The sequence below is a fragment of the Xyrauchen texanus genome, chromosome 48, assembly GCF_025860055.1.
Source record: "Xyrauchen texanus isolate HMW12.3.18 chromosome 48, RBS_HiC_50CHRs, whole genome shotgun sequence".
Lineage (NCBI taxonomy): Eukaryota > Metazoa > Chordata > Actinopteri > Cypriniformes > Catostomidae > Xyrauchen > Xyrauchen texanus.
In genome coordinates this window covers 50001-75146 of record NC_068323.1, presented here as the reverse complement: position 1 = coordinate 75146, position 25146 = coordinate 50001, and the positions used below count along the sequence as shown (strand labels likewise).

General features: G+C 43.6%; 2 protein-coding genes across 5 annotated transcripts in view; one reads left to right on the top strand and one right to left on the bottom strand.

Moving 5' to 3' along the window:
* The window catches only part of LOC127639618 (msx2-interacting protein-like), a 29753-nt gene extending 8580 nt beyond the window's left edge, over positions 1 to 21173 (top strand). For 2 of the 3 annotated variants that reach the window (XM_052121734.1, XM_052121732.1), the window contains exons 4-15: positions 7883 to 8043; positions 8299 to 8499; positions 8584 to 8735; positions 11262 to 11387; positions 11813 to 11926; positions 12026 to 12139; positions 12228 to 12328; positions 12449 to 19463; positions 19563 to 19655; positions 19766 to 19960; positions 20110 to 20268; positions 20354 to 21173. In XM_052121734.1, the coding sequence (XP_051977694.1) occupies positions 7883 to 8043; positions 8299 to 8499; positions 8584 to 8735; positions 11262 to 11387; positions 11813 to 11926; positions 12026 to 12139; positions 12228 to 12328; positions 12449 to 19463; positions 19563 to 19655; positions 19766 to 19960; positions 20110 to 20268; positions 20354 to 20485 (8563 nt within the window). In that variant the 3' untranslated portion in view covers positions 20486 to 21173. The remainder of the gene's footprint in view (positions 1 to 7882; positions 8044 to 8298; positions 8500 to 8583; positions 8736 to 11261; positions 11388 to 11812; positions 11927 to 12025; positions 12140 to 12227; positions 12329 to 12448; positions 19464 to 19562; positions 19656 to 19765; positions 19961 to 20109; positions 20269 to 20353) is intronic. The other variant, XM_052121733.1, reaches the window with a different exon arrangement.
* Positions 21174 to 21181: 8 nt separating this feature from the next.
* The window catches only part of prkar2ab (protein kinase, cAMP-dependent, regulatory, type II, alpha, B), a 7027-nt gene continuing 3062 nt past the window's right edge, over positions 21182 to 25146 (bottom strand). The window contains exons 2-11 of one of the 2 annotated variants that reach the window (XM_052121736.1): positions 24708 to 25034; positions 23590 to 23625; positions 23374 to 23513; positions 23183 to 23289; positions 22954 to 23107; positions 22457 to 22558; positions 22297 to 22371; positions 22151 to 22216; positions 21936 to 22074; positions 21182 to 21502 (exon numbers count right to left, since the gene is read on the bottom strand). In XM_052121736.1, the coding sequence (XP_051977696.1) occupies positions 21378 to 21502; positions 21936 to 22074; positions 22151 to 22216; positions 22297 to 22371; positions 22457 to 22558; positions 22954 to 23107; positions 23183 to 23289; positions 23374 to 23513; positions 23590 to 23625; positions 24708 to 24969 (1206 nt within the window). In that variant the 5' untranslated portion in view covers positions 24970 to 25034 and the 3' untranslated portion in view covers positions 21182 to 21377. Of the gene's footprint in view, positions 21503 to 21935; positions 22075 to 22150; positions 22217 to 22296; positions 22372 to 22456; positions 22559 to 22953; positions 23108 to 23182; positions 23290 to 23373; positions 23514 to 23589; positions 23626 to 24707 lie in introns of both variants that reach the window. The other variant, XM_052121735.1, reaches the window with a different exon arrangement.

Genomic DNA, 25146 nt, shown 5'->3' with positions numbered 1-25146 from the left:
GTGGGGGCCAGTTCCCTCTGGCTAACCCCACCCTAACCCTAAACCAGACTCACTGTGGGGGCCAGTTCTCCTCTGGCTAACCCCACCCTAACCCTAAACCAGACTCACTGTGGGGGCCAGTTCCCTCTGATTAACCCCACCCTAACCCTAAACCAGACTCACTGTGGGGCCCGTTCCCTCTGACCAACCCCACCCTAACCCTAAACCAGACTCACTGTGGGGACCAGTTCCCCCTGACTAACCCCACCCTAACCCTAAACCAGACTCACTGTGGGGGCCAGTTCCCTCTGACTAACCCCACCCTAACCCTAAACCAGACACACTGTGGGGGCCAGTTCCCTCTGACTAACCCCACCCTAACCCTAAACCAGACTCACTGTGGGGGCCAGTTCCCCTCTGACTAACCCCACCCTAACCCTAAACCAGACTCACTGTGGGGGCCAGTTCCCCTCCGACCAACCCCACCCTAACCCTAAACCAGACTCACTGTGGAGGCCCGTTCCCCTCTGACCAACCCCACCCTAACCCTAAACCAGACTCACTGTGGGGGCCAGTTCCCCTCTGACTAACCCCACCCTAACCCTAAACCAGACTCACTGTGGGGGCCAGTTCTCCTCTGGCTAACCCCACCCTAACCCTAAACCAGACTCACTGTGGGGGCCAGTTCTCCTCTGACTAACCCCACCCTAACCCTAAACCAGACTCACTGTGGGGGCCAGTTCCCCTCTGACTAACATTATGAATTTATTGCAGAGTTATAAATCATGATCAATGTTTCTGGTTCCGGCAGACTAAACTAAAGCAGCCTAATTGTGTGTTGGAGGATAAATGAGGTGTATGTCTGACGAGTCTTTAGTCTAGACTTAAACTGAGAGAGTGTGTCTGCATCTCGAACAGTGTTTGGGAGACTATTCCATAGTTTAGGAGCCAAATATGAAAAGGATCTTCCTCCTTTTGTGGATTTTGATATTCTAGGAACTATTAATAGGCCAGAATTTTGCGATTGTAATGAACGTGATGGAATATAGCGTGACAGAAGATCACTTAAAGGTGGGGTATGTGATTTTCTTTTTTGACCATTTTTTCAAAATAACTTGAAATCCTATTCCTAACCCACTTACTGGCTGTAAATTAGAAGCACTGAAATGAAAATTAAGCAATTTAATCATCTGTGGAACGGGCAGGACTCGAAAAACTCCAGCCGATCATTTTCAAGACCATCTAGACTCATTGGACAGAAAATGTGTCAATCAAACGGTCGTACCATGCCCCCCTCCCCCCACCACCCTGGCGCGCGTGTCCCGTTCGTCATCAGCTGCTTTCAGATGGAGCGGCATTTACTACACAGAGCTGTAGTTCATCACTGACAAGCTGGGCAATTTACCCTTCATTATCACGGCCCAGCTTGTTAGTGAACTACGGATCTGTGTAGTATACCGCTCCATCTGAAAGCAGCTGATGGCGATTTACTAATCAATGAATGCACTTTATGTTATGTGCTTTACTGACGAGATGCGCATAACAATCTCATCTGATAACGTTATATCGGTCAGCCCTATATTTAGCCATAAACTTCGGTGACAACCAGGACGTCCAATATATTTTTATATATTTTATATATATTTATACAATATATATTTACATTTCAAAAACATCAATTTTCTAACAATACTAATGATTTATGTGACTGTTGAATGTTAATCAAATCTGGTGCAACTTACCGCTGAATGTTGTGCCATGTTGACGGTCTTAGCAGGTAAATGGTGACGTCATGCAGAAACTCCAACCTATGCTAGCCTGGCTCGCTCTCGCGCATCTGAGTTTTCAGCTCGTGCATGATTGCGGCGTCCATGTTTTTCGAATGGGTGGAGTCAGGGCCAGCGTTGGAGGAGAGAAGGTAGGACCTTATGAGTTGTGTATTTTCAAAATCTGCCGGCCGTTTTGCAAATCACATACCCCACCTTTAAGTACTGCGGAGACATTCAAAGCTTTGTATGTAGTTACAGATTATTATAATTAATACGGAATTGAACAGGTAACAATGTAACGATGATAAAATGGGGCTAATATGATCATATTTCTTGGTTCTCGTCAGCACTCTGGCTGCTGCATTTTGAACCAATTGAAGTTTATTTATTGATCTTGCTGGACATCCTCCCAGTAATGCATTACAATATTCTAGTCTTGAGGTCATGAACGCATGAATTAGTTTTTCGGCATCAGCAACAGAGAGCATATGCCTTCATTTAGCAATATTTCTGAGGTGGAAGAATGCTGTGCTACAAACTTTGGAAATTAGATTTTCAAAGGACAGATTGATATCAAATACCTAACTCGATTCTCAAAGAAACTCATCACATGTGCACAGACAGACAGACAGACCGAGGCACACAGACAGAGACACCTACACAGACACAGTTACAGACAGGCACACACACAGACAGACAGACAGAGACACACACAGTCACAGACAGACAGAGACAGTCACAGACCCACACCCCCAGACGGACGCGCGCAGATGGAAGGACGCGCAGTAGACAGACGGGCGCACAGACAGACAGACAGATGCACATGGAAGGACAGACGCAGACACACACAGCCAGATGGACGGACAGACAGACCGACACACACAGACGGACGTGCGCAGACAGACAGACGGATAGACAGATGCACACGGACGGACGCAGTCAGACACATGCACACAGCCAGATGGACAGACAGACAGACGCACGCAGACACAAACACAGTCGGACGGACGCACGCAGACGAACGGACACGCGCAGACAGACAGACAGACGTGCGCGCGCGCGGCCACACACACAGACAGACACAGTCACACGCACGCACGCAGATGGAAGGACGCGCGGTAGACAGACGGGCGCACAGACAGACACACACAGACGGACGTGCGGTAGACGGACACGCACAGACAGCTGTGCACACAGCCAGATGGACCGACAGACAGACGCACGGACACAAACACAGCTGGACGGACGCACGCAGACGATTGGACACGCGCAGACAGACAGACGCACACATACAGTCACAGGCCCACGCACACACAGACAGACAGACAGACACGCACACGTACACACAGACATAGACACACACACAGACAGACAGACACACGCACACAGCCAGATGGATAGACAGACAGACGCACGCAGACGCAAACACCGTTGGACGGACGCACGCATGCAGATGAATGGACACGCGCAGACAGACGTACGCACACTCACACACACACACACACACACAAAGGCACGCACACATACAAACCGACATGGACACACACAGACAGACACAGTCACAGACCCACACGCACTCACAGACAGACACAGCCAGGCAGACGCACACACGCACGCACGGACGGACGCACGCACGCGGACGGACACGCGCAGACAGACACGGACACAGACAGACAGACACACATACGGACGCACATGGACGGACACGCGCAGACAGACAGACAGACAGATGCACATGGACGGACGGACGGACGGACGCACACATACAGTCACAGGCACGCACGCACGCACGCACGCACAGACAGACAGACACACACGCAGACAAACACACACAATGATCACTTGATGATTTATCTAATCAAAATGACAAATACGTATTACTGTGAGGATAAAAAATGAATTAAAATCAGATGTGTCTCTAATTTATGTATGACTGCATGAAGATATTTTTCTCAAATCTCTCACCACCTTTAAATATACAATTTAGCTGGCTAAAGCATAAACGTGACTGATATAAACGAATGCAAATAGATGGTAATACATTGTTTTATTTTTTGTCACATTGTTCTAACCGCTTGAGGTTAGCGTTAATGTTAGCGTCCTCTCAGTCTGGTCTGTAAACATACTGCTGTTCTCTATTAATGCAGCATCTATTCAAGACATTAATTACTTTATAATGATATGACATGTACTGTAAACATATCTTTTAGTTGTTGGTGTTTTTAAATCTGCATTGTTCAGCTCCATGCTGCAGTCTCCAACCACCACGAGGCATCAGTTATAGTTTTTATTTTGCCTCTAGAGGGCGCTCTCATACTGTGTAACGACAGCAGACCCTTCCCAGCTGCTCCAGCACCGGACACAACGGGACACAATTATCGGTGTGGATTTTTGCCGATAACCGATAGTTCCAGAAATCATTATCGGTGCCGATTAATCGGCAAAACATATATATCGGTCGACCTCTATATATTATTCTTTTATCACTTTATTATTTATTTATTTGCATTTTTGTTTGGAGTGCAATTTGAATTTAGAAATGTATTTGATTTAAGTTTTTCATTTTTTAAATAAATTAATTACATTTTCAATGCAAAATGACTAAATCAAAAATATTCACCAATCCCTCAGCCCCGAGGTTTCCCATGTAATTGGATATTGTGAGATTGTGTGTGTATATATATATATATACACTCACCTAAAGGATTATTAGGAACACATACTAATACTGTGTTTGACCCCCTTTCGCCTTCAGAACTGCCTTAATTCTACGTGGCATTGATTCAACAAGGTGCTGAAAGCATTCTTTAGAAATGTTGGCCCATATTGATAGGATAGCATCTTGCAGTTGATGGAGATTTGTGGGATGTACATCCAGGGCACGAAGCTCCCGTTCCACCACATCCCAAAGATGCTCTATTGGGTTGAGATCTGGTGACTGTGGGGGCCATTTTAGTACAGTGAACTCATTGTCATGTTCAAGAAACCAATTTGAAATGATTCGAGCTTTGTGACATGGTGCATTATCCTGCTGGAAGTAGCCATCAGAGGATGGGTACATGGTGGCCATAAAGGGATGGACATGGTCAGAAACAATGCTCAGGTAGGCCGTGGCATTTAAACGATGCCCAATTGGCACTAAGGGGCCTAAAGTGTGCCAAGAAAACATCCCCCACACCATTACACCACCACCACCAGCCTGCACAGTGGTAACAAGGCATGATGGATCCATGTTCTCATTCTGTTTACGCCAAATTCTGACTCTACCATCTGAATGTCTCAACAGAAATCGAGACTCATCAGACCAGGCAACATTTTTCCAGTCTTCAACTGTCCAATTTTGGTGAGCTCTTGCAAATTGTAGCCTCTTTTTCCTATTTGTAGTGGAGATGAGTGGTACCCGGTGGGGTCTTCTGCTGTTGTAGCCCATCCGCCTCAAGGTTGTGTGTGTTGTGGCTTCACAAATGCTTTGCTGCATACCTCGGTTGTAACGAGTGGTTATTTCAGGCAAAGTTGCTCTTCTATCAGCTTGAATCAGTCGGCCCATTCTCCTCTGACCTCTAGCATCAACAAGGCATTTTCGCCCACAGGACTGCCGCATACTGGATGTTTTTCCCTTTTCACACCATTCTTTGTAAACCCTAGAAATGGTTGTGCATGAAAATCCCAGTAACTGAGCAGATTGTGAAATACTCAGACCGGCCCGTCTGGCACCAACAACCATGCCACGCTCAAAATTGCTTAAATCACCTCTTGTGAAGGAGGGAACAAAATTAATTTATTCACACACATATATTTTCCTGGACAACGAATTACCTGTCCGGTAGATAATGCACAGATGATGCAGGTGCTTTGCCAGAGAGATGTTCACAACTGTTGTAAAGACATCTTTCAAATGTTGATCAACACACATTTTAAATGCAATTTATTTTCCAGTTTCATTTGAATTTTTAGTTAAAATAAATACAAAATTAAGTTCAAACTTTGAAATCAAGGTATCTTGCTTTATTGTGTAGGCTTAACCCTAACCCTGCTTAACAAAAATTACCCCATAGTACCACCTAGCGTCCAACCAGCGCTAATACCAGTGTTCGGCGTTTTCCTGTGGAGGTTTTTCCTGCCTATCAAAACCTGGTTCACCAAGACTCTTCTCATCCACTAACGTTTGGTCAACTATCAGGGGGGAGCTCTATACACTTATTCTCTACTATATGAATCAGTCAATTTTAATATGCTATAAAATACTAATATAAAAATAAAATGGTAATATAAACACTATAATAACAATATACATACAATGAAAATATATTATCTGTCTTTCAAATACATGGGTCTGTCAAAAATAAGGTTCTCGCAGACATTTGTATTGCTAATTTTAGAAAACCCAACAGAAAAGGCATCTTCTCCATTAAACAGAGTTTTTGTCCTAACCTGCTTTGACGGGGCATTTTATTAATGGACGGCCGGGTAGCCCAGTCAAAAATGGGTCTAAAATGCTTTTCATGACCGTATATTAAAAGGGGAGTGACAGTTAACAGGATAAGCCAGTGATCATTATTGCAGTGATTAATGTTTCAGCTGGCAACAGTTCTTTTAACCCTAACTGATTGAGACTTCACCGTCATCAATACAAGATCTCAAAAATGAATGTAACTCTGGACAGAAATAAATGTTGTGACGTTGCATAAGGTTGTTGAAAAAATGCCACGACGAATGCACACCGTAATCAAAGCTAAAGCGGTCCAACAAAAAGTATGAAACTTTGTTTTTGTCCAGACAGTGTTTAATCTGGTACTGAGTACTTTCTATGAGAAGTTTAATTCCACATTTTCACTGCAAATGTCACGTCCGTTACAGTTGCCGTTATGATTGTATTCACGTTTTAGAAGTTGTAGTGTGTATCGGTCACAGATGAGCGCTTTAATAAATGTCTGTAAATGAGACAACATTTTCCAGTATTTTCAATGACACCTATTTTTTGCTGTTCATAATTGAATCAGATCAAGAACACTAAAGAAACGGGAAAGTGTCTCTTCTATGGTGATGATCTAGTTTTACAGAGAGCGATGTTATGACCCTGATGACTTCACTGCCACTTCCTGAGATCGATACATCATATCACATTGTGTTTGTTTTAATCAGAACCATCTGAGCTTGTCATACTGTGAAAAAAAGTCACATTTGTGAATAACTTGTAAGTTATGTGTTTGCTTGCACAATGCACATTCTTGGTTTTTGCTCAATTCTTTGGTCTGGGTGTGCTTGTTCTACTTGTTGAGACCTTGCCAACAACACATGACACATTTACATTTACATTTATGCATTTGGCAGACGCTTTTATCCAAAGCGACTTACAGTGCACTTATTACAGGGACAATCCCCCGGAGCCACCTGGAGTTAAGTGTCTTACTCAAGGACACAATGGTGGTGACTGTGGGGATCAAACCAGCAACCTTCTGAGTACCAGTGTATTATACAGTGCACTTATTACAGGGACAATCCCCCCCGGAGCAACCTGGAGTTAAGTGTCTTACTCAAGGACACAATGGTGGTGACTGTGGGGATCAAACCAGCAACCTTCTGAGTACCAGTGTATAATACAGTGCACTTATTACAGGGACAATCCCCCCGGAGCAACCTGGAGTTAAGTGTCTTACAGGTGGTGGCCGTGGGGTTAGAACCTGTGACCTTCTGATTAACAGCCCTGTGCTTTAGCCACTACGCCACCACCACCACACATTATGTCCGATCTGGATGTTTTGACTGAATGTTTGACATTACAGTGTTCAGTAATCATTTCACAAGTTATAAAAGCTGAACAAAAGTTGTTCGTGTTTGCCTATACATTGTAAAAGTGCAGTTTCTCATCTGTTGTTAGGGTTTGTCAAAGGAGTAGTTATTCTTTAATTTAGCCTCGGTCATCATTTACATTTTTCAATATAATGTGCTCTGTGTATAAGCAGACTTAAAGCACCCCTAGATAGCAGAACTGCTCATATCCGAGTACATATATTGCACTACAGACAGAACATAGTGCTGCACATTCACTTTGAAGCATCCAGCACATGCAGATTATATATTTAATGAATGCATGTAGGATTGTGTGCTAAAGAGGTTTGTCTCTTGTCTGGCAGCAGTGATTCAAACAGCAGCTCTAGTGAAGGATCTCGAGCACGCTCTCTTCAGTCTGCAGCCACACATGCTCCTCCGGCTCCTCCTATGCTCACTCTGGACTCTGATGAGCCTCGAAGGAGCTTTGGGATCAGAGTCCAGAACCTCCCAACACGATCCACAGGTGATTTCTTAAGGTTTATTTCTTATTTAATGCACGTTAACCGAAGAAAACCATTTGTAGGTTAATTTCATCTTGAAGTAAAACAGTAATTATTTTTGCAATTCTGGTTGGAGGCAACTTTAATTTGTCACATCCAGTTCAGGTCAAGGGTCACTCTATTAAAGAGCTGATGAGTTGAATCAGTGTGTTAGATTGAGAAATGCTTCTCTGGTGCATTTCTACTATTTCTGACCTTGTCTGTGCTTTACTTCCCAGATACGAGCTTGAAAGATGGGCTTTTTCACGAGTTTAAGAAGTATGGTAAAGTGACATCAGTGCAGATCCATGGAGCTTCAGAAGAGCGTTACGGCTTAGTGTTCTTCAGACAACAGGAGGACCAGGAAAAAGCTCTCAATGTGTCCAAGGGAAAGCTCTTCTTTGGGATGCTGATTGAGGTGACTGCCTGGAACGGCCCTGGTGAGCATCTGTCGCAATAACATGTTGTTTTACTTATAAATCCTAGCTGAGGTTAGTAGATTCTGTCAATTTCACCTTTAACAGAGACGGAAAGTGAGAATGAGTTTCGGCCCCTGGACGGACGTATTGATGAGTTTCATCCAAAGGCCACCCGTACATTGTTTATAGGAAATCTGGAGAAGACGACTAATTATCAGCAGTTGCTTGATGTCTTCCAGCGGTTTGGAGAGATAGTGGTAAGATTTGATGTTTTGAGCTCGTAGTGTTGAAATACAGTTTTCCATCACCAATTGGACTTATGGTTAGGTGTTTTTATACTTGTTCAGGGCTCCAGACTGCGACGAAATGGTCGCATTTTGTGACCATTTTTCCTAACAGTGCTATTCGCACTGGTGCGACTACATTTACATTTATGCATTTGGCAGACGCTTTTATCCAAAGCGACTTACAGTGCAGTTATTACAGGGACAATCTCCCCGGAGCAACCTGGAGTTAAGTGCCTTGCTCAAGGGCCCAACAGTGGCGTCTTGGTGGTGCTGGGACTTGAACCCCCGACCTTCTGGTCAATAACCCTGAGCCTCGACCACTGAGCCCCCACTGCCCAGACTACAAAGTTGGCCGACTTTCTGATTGTGCGCTGTCATTTTTGGTTGCGTATGAGAAATATCAAACTGAAATGTTCAAAACGCGAAAGGAAACGACTCTACCTGGATCAGTCAGTGCGGCTCAATGGACAGATCAGCGCAGAGACGGGCATTTACACGTGGACCGGTCTCGAGCGCTTGGCCCCGCAGATCATCATAAAACAGCACTGCGAGAAACACGGGCTGGGTCGTGGATTCTGCATTGATTATTTGTTTAAAACCTCTATGAAAACCCATAATGTGCTGATGATTAAACATATTATATTACGTTTAAACATATTATATTGTATTTCTAAACGGCACTGAAAAGTTCTCTTCAACCAGAGCGCTATAGACACACACACACAGACTCTCACGCACACACCGGTGGCTCATTTTGACTTTCTCTCTGCTTCTCTGGCACATGGAGATTGACTAAATGACAACAAAGTACTATGTGAGTGCGTGAACATAAAAAATGGTAATGGGCAGAATTTTGATGTGATTCATAAAGTAACTTTGCCCTGTGAATGTGTGTGATTGTGTACTATCCCCATGAGATTTGTCGTAGAAAGTGTATGTCCATAGCTGGACAAAATGAGGTACATTCAATAAACAGACTGTTCCATCTGACCGTTTCATTTTAGTGTATACTGCGGCGTCGTGTCTGGTTAGGAAACGCCCCCCCGTGACCAACTCAGGTGCTGGTGCAACCATCTGTAGAACTTGGTGGCACTGGTGCTACCTCTCTCAAATGTTAGTCTGGAGCCCTGTTGTAACCTATTAGGGCTGGGGGATATATTGAAGATTCACGAGATAGTCTTGTTGCTGTGAATATCGCAATGATTTAAATGTCCTTCATTAAAGATATATTATGCTCATTTACTGGTTCATCATTTTATTTTGGAGGTCTGCTAGAATAGGTTTACATGCTTTAATGTTCAAAAAACACATTATTTTTCTCATACTGTACATTGCTGCAGCACTTCACCCTCTGTCTGAAATGCTCTGTTGTAGCTCCTGTCTCTTTAAATCCTCCTTTCCGAAAAGCCCAGTCTGCTCTGATTGGTCAGCTGGCCCAGTCTGTTGTGATTGGTCAACGGCTTGGAGTGTGTGTCGGAAATGTAACGGCCCTTACCATGACAAGTTTCAGCTTAAAAGTAGCCCTTAGGCGGGCATTATGCCAATGTGTTACATAGTGCCGTATCTATGTCATGAAGGTAATGTCTGGACTGCACACCAGGTGTTTCGTGTAGTTCTTGAGAAGGGTTTTCTGTGGGAGAGGGTAACTCCCTTTGGAGTGGACTTTGTGCTTTGTAACTACATTTTACGTTATACATGTATGCATTTGGCAGACGCTTTTACCCAAAGCGACTTACAGTGCACTTATTACAGGGACAATCCCCCCGGAGCAACCTGGAGTTAAATGCCTTGCTCAAGGACACAATAGTGGTGGCTGTGGGGATCAAACCAGCAACCTACTGATTACCAGTTATGTGCTTAAGCCCACTACGCCACCACCACTCCAATTACGAACTCTAAAGTTACTTTGTAACTTTACAAACCTTTACTTGCACAAACAGCTATATTACACACTAAAGGAAAGGTAGAATCCCCTAAAGCATAATGGGGCCTCTTTAACTTTCATAAAGGCCAACAGTAGACTAATTTCATGATCCTTCAGGACTGCACAATTTCTCAAAACAGCAGCAATATGGCGAATGGTCATATGTGATTATTAAACCGCAAAAGGCTGCAATTAAAGACCGGTAAACATGGGCTATGTGCGAAGGTAAATAATGTTTTTTATTAAGATTCTATGTATCATTTTATATAAAAAATATATATAAAACTGCATATCAATGAAAATTATTAAATTAAACTCCCGAGTTAATTTAATGAAAAACTGTGAGAAGCATGCCTTCATTATTTTTAAATAGATTTTTATTCATTGCCTTTTAAATAATGAATCTACTTTGCAATAATGGCTGTTTGGATAAAATTATGGTTCCTCTGATTTAAACAAAATATCACTATTGAGCCATTTTATAGCAAATACATAATTATCTAGGGATATATCAAATATCATCAATGGGCTGAAAAATATTGAGAGATGATGTATTTTTTTATTGATTTCAGGATATTGACATCAAGAGGGTTAATGGCATTCCCCAGTATGCATTTGTTCAGTACTCTGATATTGCAAGTGTTTGTAAAGCCATTAAGAAAATGGATGGAGAGTATCTTGGTGCCAACCGACTTAAGGTATTTACATATATGTTCTTGGCAGATGCTTTCTTGCCAAAGTGTAGCTGTTTATGCCAGGGTTTTCAAATGGGAGTTTGTAAGGGAACTGCAGCAGGTTTGAGTAACTTTGAAAAGGTTGCATAACTGAAATGTTTCTATTTATTTACCACATTTTTAAAACATTGGATAAATTCAAATGTCCATCTTAATTTTGAATGATCAGAAAGTAAAATGTAAATATAAAAAGTTCACTAAATTTAACAAGAATAAAAAAATGAAGTGCACATGCAGAGTCCAATTATTAAAAGTTGCCATTACTTAAAAATATCAAGGTGTACTTCAAGTAAATAATATAGGTCATAGGAGTTAAGTTAGTTAGGAAAAATTACTATCTGTCATAGTGGATTGGATGTTTTCTAATGTTTGTTTGTACTTGATTACAGCTTGGTTTTGGGAAGAGCATGCCAACTGCATGTGTGTGGTTAGATGGACTGACCTCAAATATCACAGAACAGTACCTCACACGACACTTCTGTCGCTATGGACCCGTCGTCAAGGTAGGGTTCAAGCAACTAGGAAGCCCGTGTTTGTGATAGGCACATTTTCTGGATTCATATTGGCTTTGTGTGGAGGCTAACTATTTGCTTCTTTCCCAGGTTGTATTTGATAGGTTAAAGGGAATGGCTCTCATTCTGTACAACAACACTGATTTTGCCCAAGCGGCTGTTAGGGAAACCAAAGGATGGAAGATCGGAGGAAACAAAATTAAGGTACTTGGTTACTAGGAATAGTTTTTATAATAGTGTATAGAGTAATATAGCTATTTGTATATATAACATGTTTGCTTCTTACATGCAGGTTGATTTTGCCAGTCAGGAGAGTCAAATGGCTTTCTACCGTTCTATGCAGGCATCAGGGCAGGACATCCGTGACTTCTATGATATTCCAACAGAAAGGAGGTGAGTGCTGCAATTAGTGTGGAAAGAAATGTGTAAAAAGCATTGAAACTATAATTCATGCCTACAGTTTGTTTTATGATGTATTCATTATTGCCCCCAATTCCTTTTTTTACTCTCCAGAGATGAGCGGAGACCACCGTATCATGAATTTTCAACAGAAAGAGCATATTATGAGAATGTAAGGACTCCTGGCAATTACTCTGAAGACCCCCGTCGAGAATACCCTGGTCGCAGCCGAGATCGCTATGCAGAATTGGACCATTACCAAGGGGAACACTTTGATCCCCGTTATCATGAGGATCCACGTGAATACAGAGATTATAGAGACCCTTTTGAAGATATCAGAAAGTACAGCTATATCCAGCGGGAACGTGAGCGGGAGCGGGAACGCTTTGAGGCAGATCGCAGCAGATGGAGCCCATCTCATCAGCGCCGCCCCTTAACTCCATCTGCTTCACCCTCAGCATCTGATCATGTATCACGTGAATCTGAAAGATGTGTATACAAACACTCTTCTGAGAGATCGGGAAGCTGCAGCTCTTTATCTCCACCTCCACCTCAATTTGAGAAGTCAGAAAAATCGCCAGTCGATTACAAAGCTGAAGGGCTGGAGCCAGAAGTAGAGCAGACTGAGGCCGAGCGTTTGAGTGGGGCAGAGAACAAGAAGCGTGGCAGACGCAAAGACAAGTCCAACAGGGAGAAGGGAGAGAAAGCCAAGCAGAGGAGAGGGAAAGTTCAGTCACCCAGTGTACCTCATTCTGAAGCAGATAGAGAGGCTAGTCTGGAATTAGGTTCTGGAAAGACAAAAGCTTTAGATGTAGAATGCCAAGAAAGACAAAAGAATAAAGTGGACAATGATCCCTCCCCTGCTGACCATGTGACTCGCCTAGAGTCGCAAAAGGGAGAGCGTCTTGATCAGGGTAAAAGTGAGTCATTGGACAGGGATGGCAAAGGAAAAACAAGAAAACACTTAAAGTCTGACTCTGGTAGTGATGGTAAAGATTCCCTTTTGGATTCTGACAGACTTGCAGCAAGAAAGAGACGGTTTGGTGATCCCAGTGGGAAAACTGTACGACAGAAAAGGGCACGGTTAGAGGATGATCCAGGTTCTGGGATTAGCCATCCGGCTGACTTTGTTGCAAACACAGGATTTGTAAAAGAGACAGATATTGATTTAAAAACGGAGAAAGAGGCTCAAAAAAGAGAACATTCCAAATCGAGGATGAGTTCTCATTACAGTGAAAGGGAAGAGTTTGATATCAGTATGAGGGGTACATCTCTGGGCCCATCAGTGCGAACAGGCGAATTCCCTGAGGTTGATGCTTTAGACTCAAAAACTTTCCCTGGGCCTCGTATATCAAGACGATATTCAAACGATGGAGCATCCGATAAGGACAAAAAATTAAGGGATGAGTATCTAGAGAATATTGACCTTTCCCAGAGCTATCGCAAACAAATGGAGCAAAATCGTAGGCTACGCCAACAGCTTCACGAGTCTGATAAACCAGGAAAACCAGAAACTTCTCAGGGTTTAGATGCAGAAGATCTTGAACATCGTAGCCTGGTGCATGAGGTAGGCAAGCCTCCACAGGATGTCACTGATAGTTCTCCCCCAAGTAAAAGCAAGAAACAAGAGTCATTTGACATGGAGATTGTCTCTAAGAGAGAGCGGATATACCGAACATCCAGGCAAAAAAGTGAAGAGACTGAGTGGAATAACGCAAACTCCCCAAGATTTCAGCATACCCCTCAACAAAGAGAGGAAGAATATATGGACACTCATGGTCAAATGATTGTTAAAGAGATAAAAGAACCATCTAGACCTGAGGATAATGTTCTGCCAGATCTGGATGTTGCTGGTAAACAGATGTATACACCACAGATGTCGAAGATAAATACATCTATACAAGATGAGCAGCAAAGATGCTGGGATAGTCGACTAAAGCAAGACTTGTTGCCAGACTTTCCAAGAAGCTCTGAGAAAAGGCGTCTCAATCAGAAATACATGGATTATGGACTTTGGCCTGACTTGGAGCCTGGTGAAGTGCGTTCAGACTCTGAAGAGGATCATGAAAATAAACCCATCTCTCCTATGCCCTCAACATCAGTTTCTTTTTCAGAAAGACATTGTTCAGAAAGATTGTCAGAGTCTAAACTAACCGCTCTGGAGAGACACAAATTCCGTTCTTTTGCAGATGATCAGATCACACCAGATACTAAAGCTTTGTTAGAGCGTGCAAAGTCTTTGTCCTCCTCAAGGGAAGACAATTGGTCTTTCCTTGACTATGATTCACATTTTGCCAGTTTCAGAAGTAGACAGGACACAGAAAAGGTGGAGCAAACACCACGACCAACACCCTCATGGTACCTGAAGAAGAAGAAAATTCGAAGTGAGTCTGAGGACAAAATGGATGACAGGAAAGAAGATCCAAAGCCAGAAGAACAGGAGCGACGAGAGTTGTTTGCATCACGCTTTCTCCACAGTTCTATTTTTGAGCAAGATTCAAGGCGTCTCCAACATCTGGAAAAAAAGCATGAGGACCCTGAACAGGGTGTTGGATATCTGTATTCTCAGCAAGGTCCAGCTGAGGGGCAGCCTGACCCAGAACCAGTTGTTCTTTTCCATAACCTTTTTGTAGAGCTGACAAAGTTGCAGCAGCAGAAGACTAAAGAACAATGCCTTCAAGATACCAAGCAAGAAGAAAGCACAGATGGAACCAGATTAGGTAAAATACCTGAGGAAGAACAAGCACAAGAGCAACAGAATGCAACCGAACCCAATATCCACCAAACTGAGAGCACATCAGTTAGCCTTGTTCAGGACCCTCAGACTAGTCCTGTCCAAGCCGCTCAAATATCATCTCCTGTTTTGATGGTCAAAGAATCCTTGTCATCAGTAGAAATGGAATGTGTTGATGCTTCTTCCCATAAATTGCTTGAGCATTCCATAAAAGAGGAAGAAAAAGAGCCTGAACAACCCTTAGCTCAGCCTTCACAGCCTATGTTTGAGCAACCCTCAGTGTCTAATTCTTCAGAATGCCCAAAGCCAAAGACTCCGGTTGATGACATGGCACTGTCATTAAAGACTAATGAATTTGAAAGTGCTCATGATGCCAATAAAGTTGTTATAAAACAGCTCTCAAGCAGTGACACATCAATAAGTAACACACAACCAGAGACTAAGCCTCAAATTAAGTTTCCTGAATTACAGTATTCCCCCTCACATAGCTCTACTGAGGAACCTGAAAAGGAATTAGAAAAAGTACCTGAGCCAACCATTGCAGAGGTGGAATCTGTCAATACAGCTGATCAGAAGAGTGGTGATAATTATGCAGTTGAAGAAGCTGTTTCACCCACTCCAAAATCAAGGTATAAAAAGGCCAAGACTTCACTTCCCACACCGGTAACCGCTATGTCTATGCCTGCTACCCCAGACAAACAGAGCACCCGCAAAAGTGAGCGCATTGATAAGGAAAAACTGAAGCGCTCATCTTCTCCAAGAGGAGAGGCATCCAAGGCACTATTTGATTCTAAGTCGATTAGTAAGTCTCCTGTGCACAGCTTGGATATGGAACAAGAGCAAAATACAGTGCCGGTTAGGGCAAGGCGTAGGAATGTACGTTCTGTCTATGCTACCCCAATTGAAGATGAATCTGCTCCACAGACTGTGAAAGATGCAGAATCGCCTCGTGTTGCACGGAAGCGTGGTGGAGACAAAGATGTGGGATCTGATGTAGAGACCCTATCTACACCAACAAACTCAAGACGTGGACGCCCCCCCAAGAACCGGCGCCAAGCAGAGGATGCACCAGCAGGAAGAGGTGAACGTTCAAAGTCAACTGAGACCAAAGAGTCCGATGGCAATGAGATAAGCAATGAGGGGGTTTCCAAAGTGGGTAAGGGCAAACTTTCACCTCAAACGCAAAAAGGATTAAGTCCAGTGCATGTGTCGTTAGCACCTGGACTTGGAAAAAAAGACAAAATTGAGAAAATGTCAGAAAGTTCTAAACTCATAACTGAAGAAAACCCTCTTGTTCTTAAAAACCTTAGAATTCGCCTTGATGTGACAGAGGTAAAAGCAATGCTTCAAACAAGTGAAGATGAAACCGTAAATGATGATTTTTCCAAAAAGAGTCCACCTGATATGTCTTCAAAGGAGCAGTTATTAGAAGCTAAATTGGAAAATGATGTTATTAATGAGGATGTTAATAGTGAAAGTGAGGCTTTGCCCACTGCTCCACAGGGTACCTCGCTGTCTCGAGAGCTGGAGCTTGAGCAAGCTGTTGAGAATATTGCAAAGCTGACAGAAGATTCTCCTCAATTTAAAAGCAACCTGACTAAAATACAACGTCCATTAACCGAACTTGCTGGGGAACCAGAGCGTGACTCAGAAGAAGAAAAGCCCAACATCCCATCCAGTGAAACTGAGCTTGCTGCTGCCATTGATTCCATTACATCAGAGGAAACATCATGCGGGCTTCCACAAGTCATTAGCTCCGTTTTAGATTCAGAAGTGTCAGAAACCTCTGTCAACACAGCTGTTGTTCAGGAAGAGACCACAACCACTCCCAAAAAGGGGTGTAAAGGTAGAGCTAAAGCCTCAAAGAGGGCTAAAAGCCAAAAGGGTGCTGGAAGCAAAAAGCCCATCAAAGATAAAGTGTTGGACATTGAGAGCATCCCTGTGAAGTCACCAGAATCCACACCTGCAGAACTTCCTTCTGTCACAGAAAAATCACCAACAAGTACCACTGTTGTCATTACTTCCTCGTCCAAGCAAGGTGTAAATGTAACAGTTTGTACTTCAGACATTCTAAATGAACCTGACCTGCCTCTTAAAGCAGACCCTGAAATACCAAAGTCCTCACCAACTATCAACAGAAGTCCAACGTCATCCAAATATCAGCCTTATTCATATGAGAGCACATCTCCCTCATCTCCAACAAGAATTTGTCTTAAGAATTTGTCCTCATACCCAAGCAAACTTTCTGTTTCCCCAACTGACCGTTTTAATCAGCCAAAAGAAGCAGGGGTCTTCTCCCCTCCAGTGACATCAGTAGCCCCTGTGGGGAGTCCAACATTTCCCTCGGACACCACAGCTCATGATACAAACTTGGGTGATTTGCGCAAAATCCTCACAAAGCCTAGAACTGTCCCATTGTTGGAACTGAGTGCTAAATCTGGTAATGTGCATGGTCATACTGTAAGGGAAAGTGATATTTCACATGATTTGGTAACCAGCAAGACTGTTCCTCAAGATAACCGGCAGTCCTCCGTTACATCTCAGCCTGTAGTTAGACATCGTGCTTCAATACCATCCCCTGAAACAAAGCAGATTTTCAGTGAGAAGTCTGTGATTTCAGTTATTTCTTCCACTCCTACCTCTGTCATCAGTCGAGTAAGCAATCCGCCTGAATCTGAAGAGAAGCAAAATTCTTCAATTGGAAATCCCTTTCTGGACAAGCAACCTCCAAAACAGATTTACCAGCCAATCTCGGAGGAAAGCAGCACTTACCATTGTCCAGCTGTTGGAGATGAAGGTGGAAATGCTGGCCGCTATATTGTGGATGGTACGTCTCGGAGTACAGGCTCCAGTACAGGACTAAGAGTTCAGACATCAGAAGGAGTGGTGGTGCTAAGTCATTCTGGCCAGAAGATGGAGGGGAAGCATCGTATTAGTGCCAAAATCAGCCAGATCCCTCCAGCTAGTGCTGTGGACATGGAGTCACAGCAACTGGTGCCCATGACTCCGATCAAGCAGGAACTTTATAGTGCCTCCCAGCCACCTACTTCAAAATGCCCACTTCCTTCAGATCATGGGCATTCCATAAAACCACAACCAAATGTCTCCACAATTAAACAAGAGTCTGCTCTGGATAAGTTAGAATCCCCCTACACTCCAGTTCAAAGTGGGGTGGTCAAAAGATTGCAACAAACACCCGGCCCATCACAGGTCATGGGTTACCATCACACAGAATACCCAATGGTGATGAAACATGCCAAGAAAGGAGATGGGCCGGAATCCTTGGGTGTGGATGGTGTTAAACCTGCCTGGGTCTCAACTATTAGTCCTGCTTTAAGTCCACATCTTCCCTCAGCAGCAGGTAATCATGTTGGGTTTATGGCTGGCACTCCCACTGACAGAGCTCCATCGCTCATTCAGCCTAAACAGGAGCCGCGATCACCACGGAAGTCTGGACACCCTCATTCTCCCTTTGCCAAAGTATCATCTCCAATTGGCTCTTCATCTCCAAAAGGCGTGTCTATGGTCCTTCCGTCTGGATTACCCACTCTGTCTCAGTATGTTCCCACCGTTCATCACTCTGAGCAGTCTGTGATCATGCCTCCACACAATGCTCATGTCAGCATCGGAAGAATGTCGCCACACCGCGTTGGCCCGATAGGACACCTTGCACAGGGTGAGGTAAGAGTGAACACGCCGCCTCTCTCTATGATGAACTATGGGATTCACTCTGAGGGCCACGCTTCCTCTTGGCCTCCTGGCCAGCAACGTCCCACATCTCCTCAGGCTGTGGGAAACAGGGAAATGGTCCTTAAAGTTATCCCAGCCAATGCAAGGAGCCATGAAGGAGGGGAGGAGGAAGCGAGACGTTTCCACGCAGCACTCGGAAGACCACCTGCTGCTCAACTGAAACCAGAATCCACACCAGCAGAATACCGTGGAGCTCTGCACAGCGGTTTACCGCTCGAACGATTCAACATATCAAGAGACATGCGAGTACTCATGCACCACCAGCAGAGTGATCGTCCACAGGCAGAATTACACCAGGGACACATCCCTGAAAGCATAGCGCCTTCAACCCCTACCAGCATGGCAGCGTCTCTCTCTCCTCGCCCACACCTGTTAGCAAAAGGAGTATCTGAGAAGGATCCTGCTAAAACGTCGGAGTTGAATAGATCACAATCACCCTCTAGTAAGGAAGGAATGATGGCAATTCGTAGTGCAATGCATCCCATGACGTCTCCTCAGAGAGTCCAGCTAATGCCAGCAGGAGCTGGAGCATCCTTCCCTGAATATCCAGCCATGTACACAAACCTACGGCCTGCCCACACTCAGTTTGCTGATAGTTCTCCATTGGGGATGAGCCAGTCCCCCCACAGCATCCCACAATCACAGGTAAGTTTGAATTCTTCTTTATTCTTAAATATGTGCTTGCTTTGGGCTGTTTGGTTCTATGAAATAAATGTGTACTTTTATTTTTTATTTTAAACAAAGGGTGTTCAAGAAATGGAGACGAGCCAGGCACAGGCTGAAGCTAAACTGGATTCGGTTGGAAAGAAGCCTGTGAACATGGTGCAGCTTCTGACTGTGAGTCTCAAATGCTACTGAGAAGTATACAGAGTGATTCCATAAAGTATTTGGACACCTAGGCCACTCTGAGACCCTAAAGATACACTGGTTATGTTTGTGTTGTACAGAAATACCCAATTGTGTGGCAAGGCCTGCTGGCACTGAAGAATGACACTGCAGCTGTTCAGTTGCACTTTCTATGTGGAAACAAAGCTCTTGGGCTGCGCTCTTTGCCTGTCCCAGAGAGTGGAGGGATGCTCCGTATTGTACAGAGGATGAGGCTAGAGGCGCAGCAGTTAGAGGGAGTCGCTCGCAGAATGACGGTGCGTAGCTGTGTGCTTCGTGCCAAACAATTTCACGACATTCTGGATTAAACTCATCTATTATTAAGACATAATGTGTATAATAATTGTAGGCATTTTCAACTAGTTTGTCTGTGCTGTTGTTAGATAAATGTGTGTGCTGTTTCCAGGGCGAGAGTGATTTCTGCCTGCTGTTGGCCATGCCGTGCGGTCTTGACCAGGAAGACGTGCTGAACCAGACTCAGGCACTCAAATCTGCCTTCATTAATTACTTGCAGGCCAAACTGGCTGCTGGCATCATCAATGTGCCCAATCCTGGCTCCAATCTGGTGAGTGCTTCACTATTATTGCACGTATACAGTATCCGTTTGGCCAGGTCAACATATTAACTCAAACGTTTCCCTCCATGTGCAGCCTGCCTACGTGTTGCAGATATTTCCACCATGTGAGTTCTCTGAGAGTCACCTCTCTCGTCTTGCTCCAGACCTTCTCAGCCAGATCTCCAGTATCTCTCCACACCTTATGATTGTCATCACTTCTGTGTGATCAGCTGCCCTGAACGCTCGGATGTCTCGAGGACCACAGCTGACTCGGATCTGTGAGATTTATATTCTGTAAAAGCTCCTTCCACGTCTCCGACTCGTCAACAGATCTTTTCTTGTGTCTCTGATCCGCGGCTGCTTCCTCTGTCTGCGTTTCTGTACAGAATCATCATGTGTCTGCAGTGTTTGTATTTATTGATCAGTTTCACTTTCGTTCATGGAAAAAATCAGGATGTCTTGATGGACAAGTGACAGACCTGAACTGACATTTTCTTCATTTTGGTGATTTGAGTCTATTTTTTCGAAGAATCATAAAGTTATTGTAACAAACTAATACGTGTTTTTAATTAATCATGGTGTCCATGTCGAGGATGGAACGGTGGGAGATTTCTGCGATCACCCACATGCTTCATGTGCCCGCCGTCTCGGCATCAAGCGTGCAGGATTTATGGAGTTCCTGGATTGCCGGACTGTTAATATTTTAAATATTTAAAACCTTGGACAAGTTGACCTAAGCCCAAAAGAGTCGCCTTTTATGTTCATCTTTATCTGGAAGAGAAGGACGATTGAAATAATGGTAACAGAAAATAACATTTGCGATGTAAATACTTGAGAATTTAGGGCTGGCAGCTCTTTGGTGAGTTTGTTGCGGGCACTTCAAATTTTCTTACTCAAATAAAAAAGGTCCATAAAATGGCTTTCATTTCAGTGTTTATTCATCAAAGAGTTCAGGGATAACAGAATATGTGATAAATGAGGGTGATGGCTAGGAAGTACATGAATCTCATTAGTTTAAGGTTCTGAACAGACATGCTGAGGATTACTACTTCACATGTTGCACTTCTAATGATGACTGTATGGGGCAAGATAAAACCACAGGTTGAGACGTCGTTTCTTCAGTGTTTGAGATCATCACTGGATCCGAACAGAGCGACCAGCTGATGCTCATAGTGTGAGATGTTCCTCTGCAGAATCTCCTTACAGGAACCCAACAGACGCTCAAACGCCTGCACATCAATCACTGACACACACACACAGTGTTAATTATCATAGGGAAACCACTATCACTAATCATATCTTACATGTAAATATTTCTCTTTTAATCACAAGCAGAATACGGTCACACACACACTGTGTTTGGGGTAATTGAGGGTGTTTCAGGGGAGGAAATGAGAGATGATGTGACCTTTATTTAACCGTGATGACCTCGTTCTGCAGATCCCAAACTGGTGCACATTTCTAATGAAGAATTGATCTCAATATGATCTTTAGAAGTCACATAACTCAACGTTTAATCCTACATGGAGTCACACAAACCGGTGATGTGTTGAGGATATTTCTGAATACGCTCCGGTTACACATTTCCCTTGTAATAACCATGTTTATGTGGGATCTGCTTTACAACTGTCAGGATCAGAAGAAACTGTTTCATGTTTGATGGGGGAGTTTTGTACCTAAACACCTCGTCTCTCCTGATGCGTACACAGACGCAGCTCTGGGTTTATTTGTAACCAGCGCCAACTCCCCAAAATACTGTCCTCTGGTGCAGCGGGCAATCTCCACCTCCTCGTTTGACCTCTGACCTGCTCGAGTCTGCAGACACAAACATCTGCATGTCAATATACGAGCAAAGTCTGTTCAGAATCAAACAGCAGAAGACTGAACTTACTTTGCTTCTGATCATGATTTGAACTTCTCCAGACTCCACAATATAAAAGCAGTCCGCTTCATCCCCCTGAGAGTGAATCAAAGCTGCTTTATTCATCCCAACATCAATGGAGAAACATCACACAAGTAAAGCTAAAGAAGTCTGACCTGTCTTATAATCCGATCCCCGTTTCGGAAGGTTTTCATTCCCACAACGTCAACGATTTTCATTCGCTCCGATAACTGACAGGGAGAGAGATTGTTCAGTAATCCTGCGTTTGATCTTCAGGATCTAAACATCCATTAAAGTTCAGCATTGAACACACACCTGGAGAGATTTCAGTAGCGGCACGCTCTCTATAAAACTCTCGTACATTTTCCTCTTTTTGGCATTATTTTTCACGATGAGTCTGTGGAAAGTTGCCCTGTCCTGAATGCACAAAACATGATGAATATGCACACAAGATTATCTTGATCAATAGTATGGGAAACAGGATCCGGTGTGCATCCATAAACATTCCCAAGAGGAATTCATTTCCTAAAACAGTCCCGCACAAACCCTTTATTGATCAAGCATGGGTTATACAATATTTTAAGCATGATATTCACTTGAAACCAGAGTAGTACTACAGAAAAATAATATCTAAACTGCTGTCAGTTTGATCACACTGTGTTGGATTAAATTGTAGTTTATTTAGTATTTATATAGTTTACAGATATAGAAGATAAAGGAGTGTTCACATACAGCTTCGAGCACACTGAAGTCTGGGGAATATGCTTTATGCTCTTCTGAACAGACAGGAAGTCTAACATCATGAGTCTTACCAGAGCCCACAGCGCCCCTTCCTGTGTGGACATGATCGTGGCAGCTCGTGGCGTGTTGTACATGAGGGCGAGTTCACCAAAGCTGCCTTTGTTATCATACTGACCCACACAGCGACTGACACCATCCTTCTGTATCACAATATCATACACACCCCTACGAGAGAACAAACACGCATCAGATCAGTCGCCCTAGACACGTTAACTAACCCATACAAGCACACAGTCTCACCTCTCAATCACATAGAAATTATCCCCATCATCCCCTTGATTTATGATACACTCTTGTGGCTTCACCAGCACCTCAAACATGCTGTCTAACACCTCATTAAACTGATCCTGGGACACACAGAAAACCTGTCCATTAGTTCAGTCAGAAACACGGCTTAGAAACGGCTGTGGGAGTTTATCGTTTCTTCACACCTGCTCCAGTGTTTTGAACAGCAGGATGTCTTTGCACGCTTCCTGTAGTCTGTGCCGTTGCTGGTCAGTTTTGGGGTGAACGACCCTTGAATCAGAAGCATCATCTTCATCTTCATCAGGGTTATAGGTCTCTGCGCACACTGCGGGAACACAATAACATCACACTGAAGAAGTCTTCATGGACAACACTACGAGCTAAAGATGATGAGACTGTACCTGATACTCGTCTGTTGTGTTTACTGGGAGGAGGTGCTGTAGATGGGAGAAAACTCAATTATAAATCTGTTTTGACTTTTCAACACTTATGTTTGCAAATTAGCTTATGTTTATTGGGTCATTAAAGAGAAATATTATGTGTCTATTACTTTAGCGTACGACCTACTTGCTTAAGACTTCGATTGTAAGTGTCTCACTGGAACACATTTAAAGGAGGGACGAGTTGAAGTTAATTGTTGTGGTGATCAACATTATGACACAAATGCTGTCGACTGAGATTAACGGTATTAAACCCGGAATATTCCTTTAAGAACTGGTGGTGCAACTAAATTAAGAAGTAACTAGTTACTAAACCCTCACTTTTATCCTTAACGTACAACCCTACTCAAATCAGTACGTTTCAAAAACGTTATAGAAGCTACTGCTAAAAAAATCTAATTTATCACAACAGCCAAACATTTTATTTTAAGGTGCTGTTCGCGATTTACAGTTCCGAAGATTTCACGTGACTGAGCCGTTGAATTAGCCACCCCCCTCATTCCAAAACCCGCCCACCAACGATAATTTTGAGACCCAAACTGAGCAAAAGTGTCTTGTTCCTGTCTGTCTCAACAGTGGCACAACAGCGCCCTCACCTGATGGACACTATGAATCACATGCTCAATAATCCTCTTCATAGACAACACTATGAGAACGAGCACAATGATTGACATTTAGGGAGATATCTCACAACACTTATTTCATTAATATCTTTAATTGTTAGGAAATGTTTTTGCATACTTTCCCATGAAAAACGAATTGCTTACAGCAGCTTTAAGTTGTGAATATTAATGTTATTTTAGTGTTATTGTTATTTTAGTTTTGTGAATGGAATAGATGGACAAAAGCCGTTGACCCGACTGGAGCAGCGCGCGCTTCTACTGTCTGAGGTAACACACGTTTACTTCACAACTAATTATATCAGTCACTTTTAAAAAGTTATAAAAACAACAGTTATGTCATAACTTTTAAATACAGGTTGCTACAGGTAAGGAGTAATGTACACATATGCTGTTCATTTATCAACTATTCAGTAATGAAATGAATCATTTGACTCATGAAAACACTTCTACACCCACGTTTGAAGGTGAAATCCTCTGGAAAATCATCATCTTCCTCCTCATCCTCGTCGCCGGAGTCTGTCTGACCCGAATCTTGGTCGAAGGCCTCCGCTCGGGTCACCGGAGACCGGCTGCAGCTGCGGGTGGAGCTCCGCTGTTCCCTCAGACAGGTGAAGTACTGAACGGCGAACTCCAGCAGATCTGCGGGTCTCTGCTTCAGTACCTCCAGCGTGTAACCCTTCAGCAGGTCAGTGAGACCCACCGGAACCTCCACACTCATGCTGAAACCCTCACGAATCTAATGTTCCTCACAACACCGACCGGCAGAAGATCCATCACATCGAGCTGTGCGCCACGGGTTAATCAGGACATCACAGATCAATAACAACAAACACGAACAAAACATTGTTTTAACCAAACCCTAAACAGTTCCACAGTAAAGGGTCCTGTTCTCTGT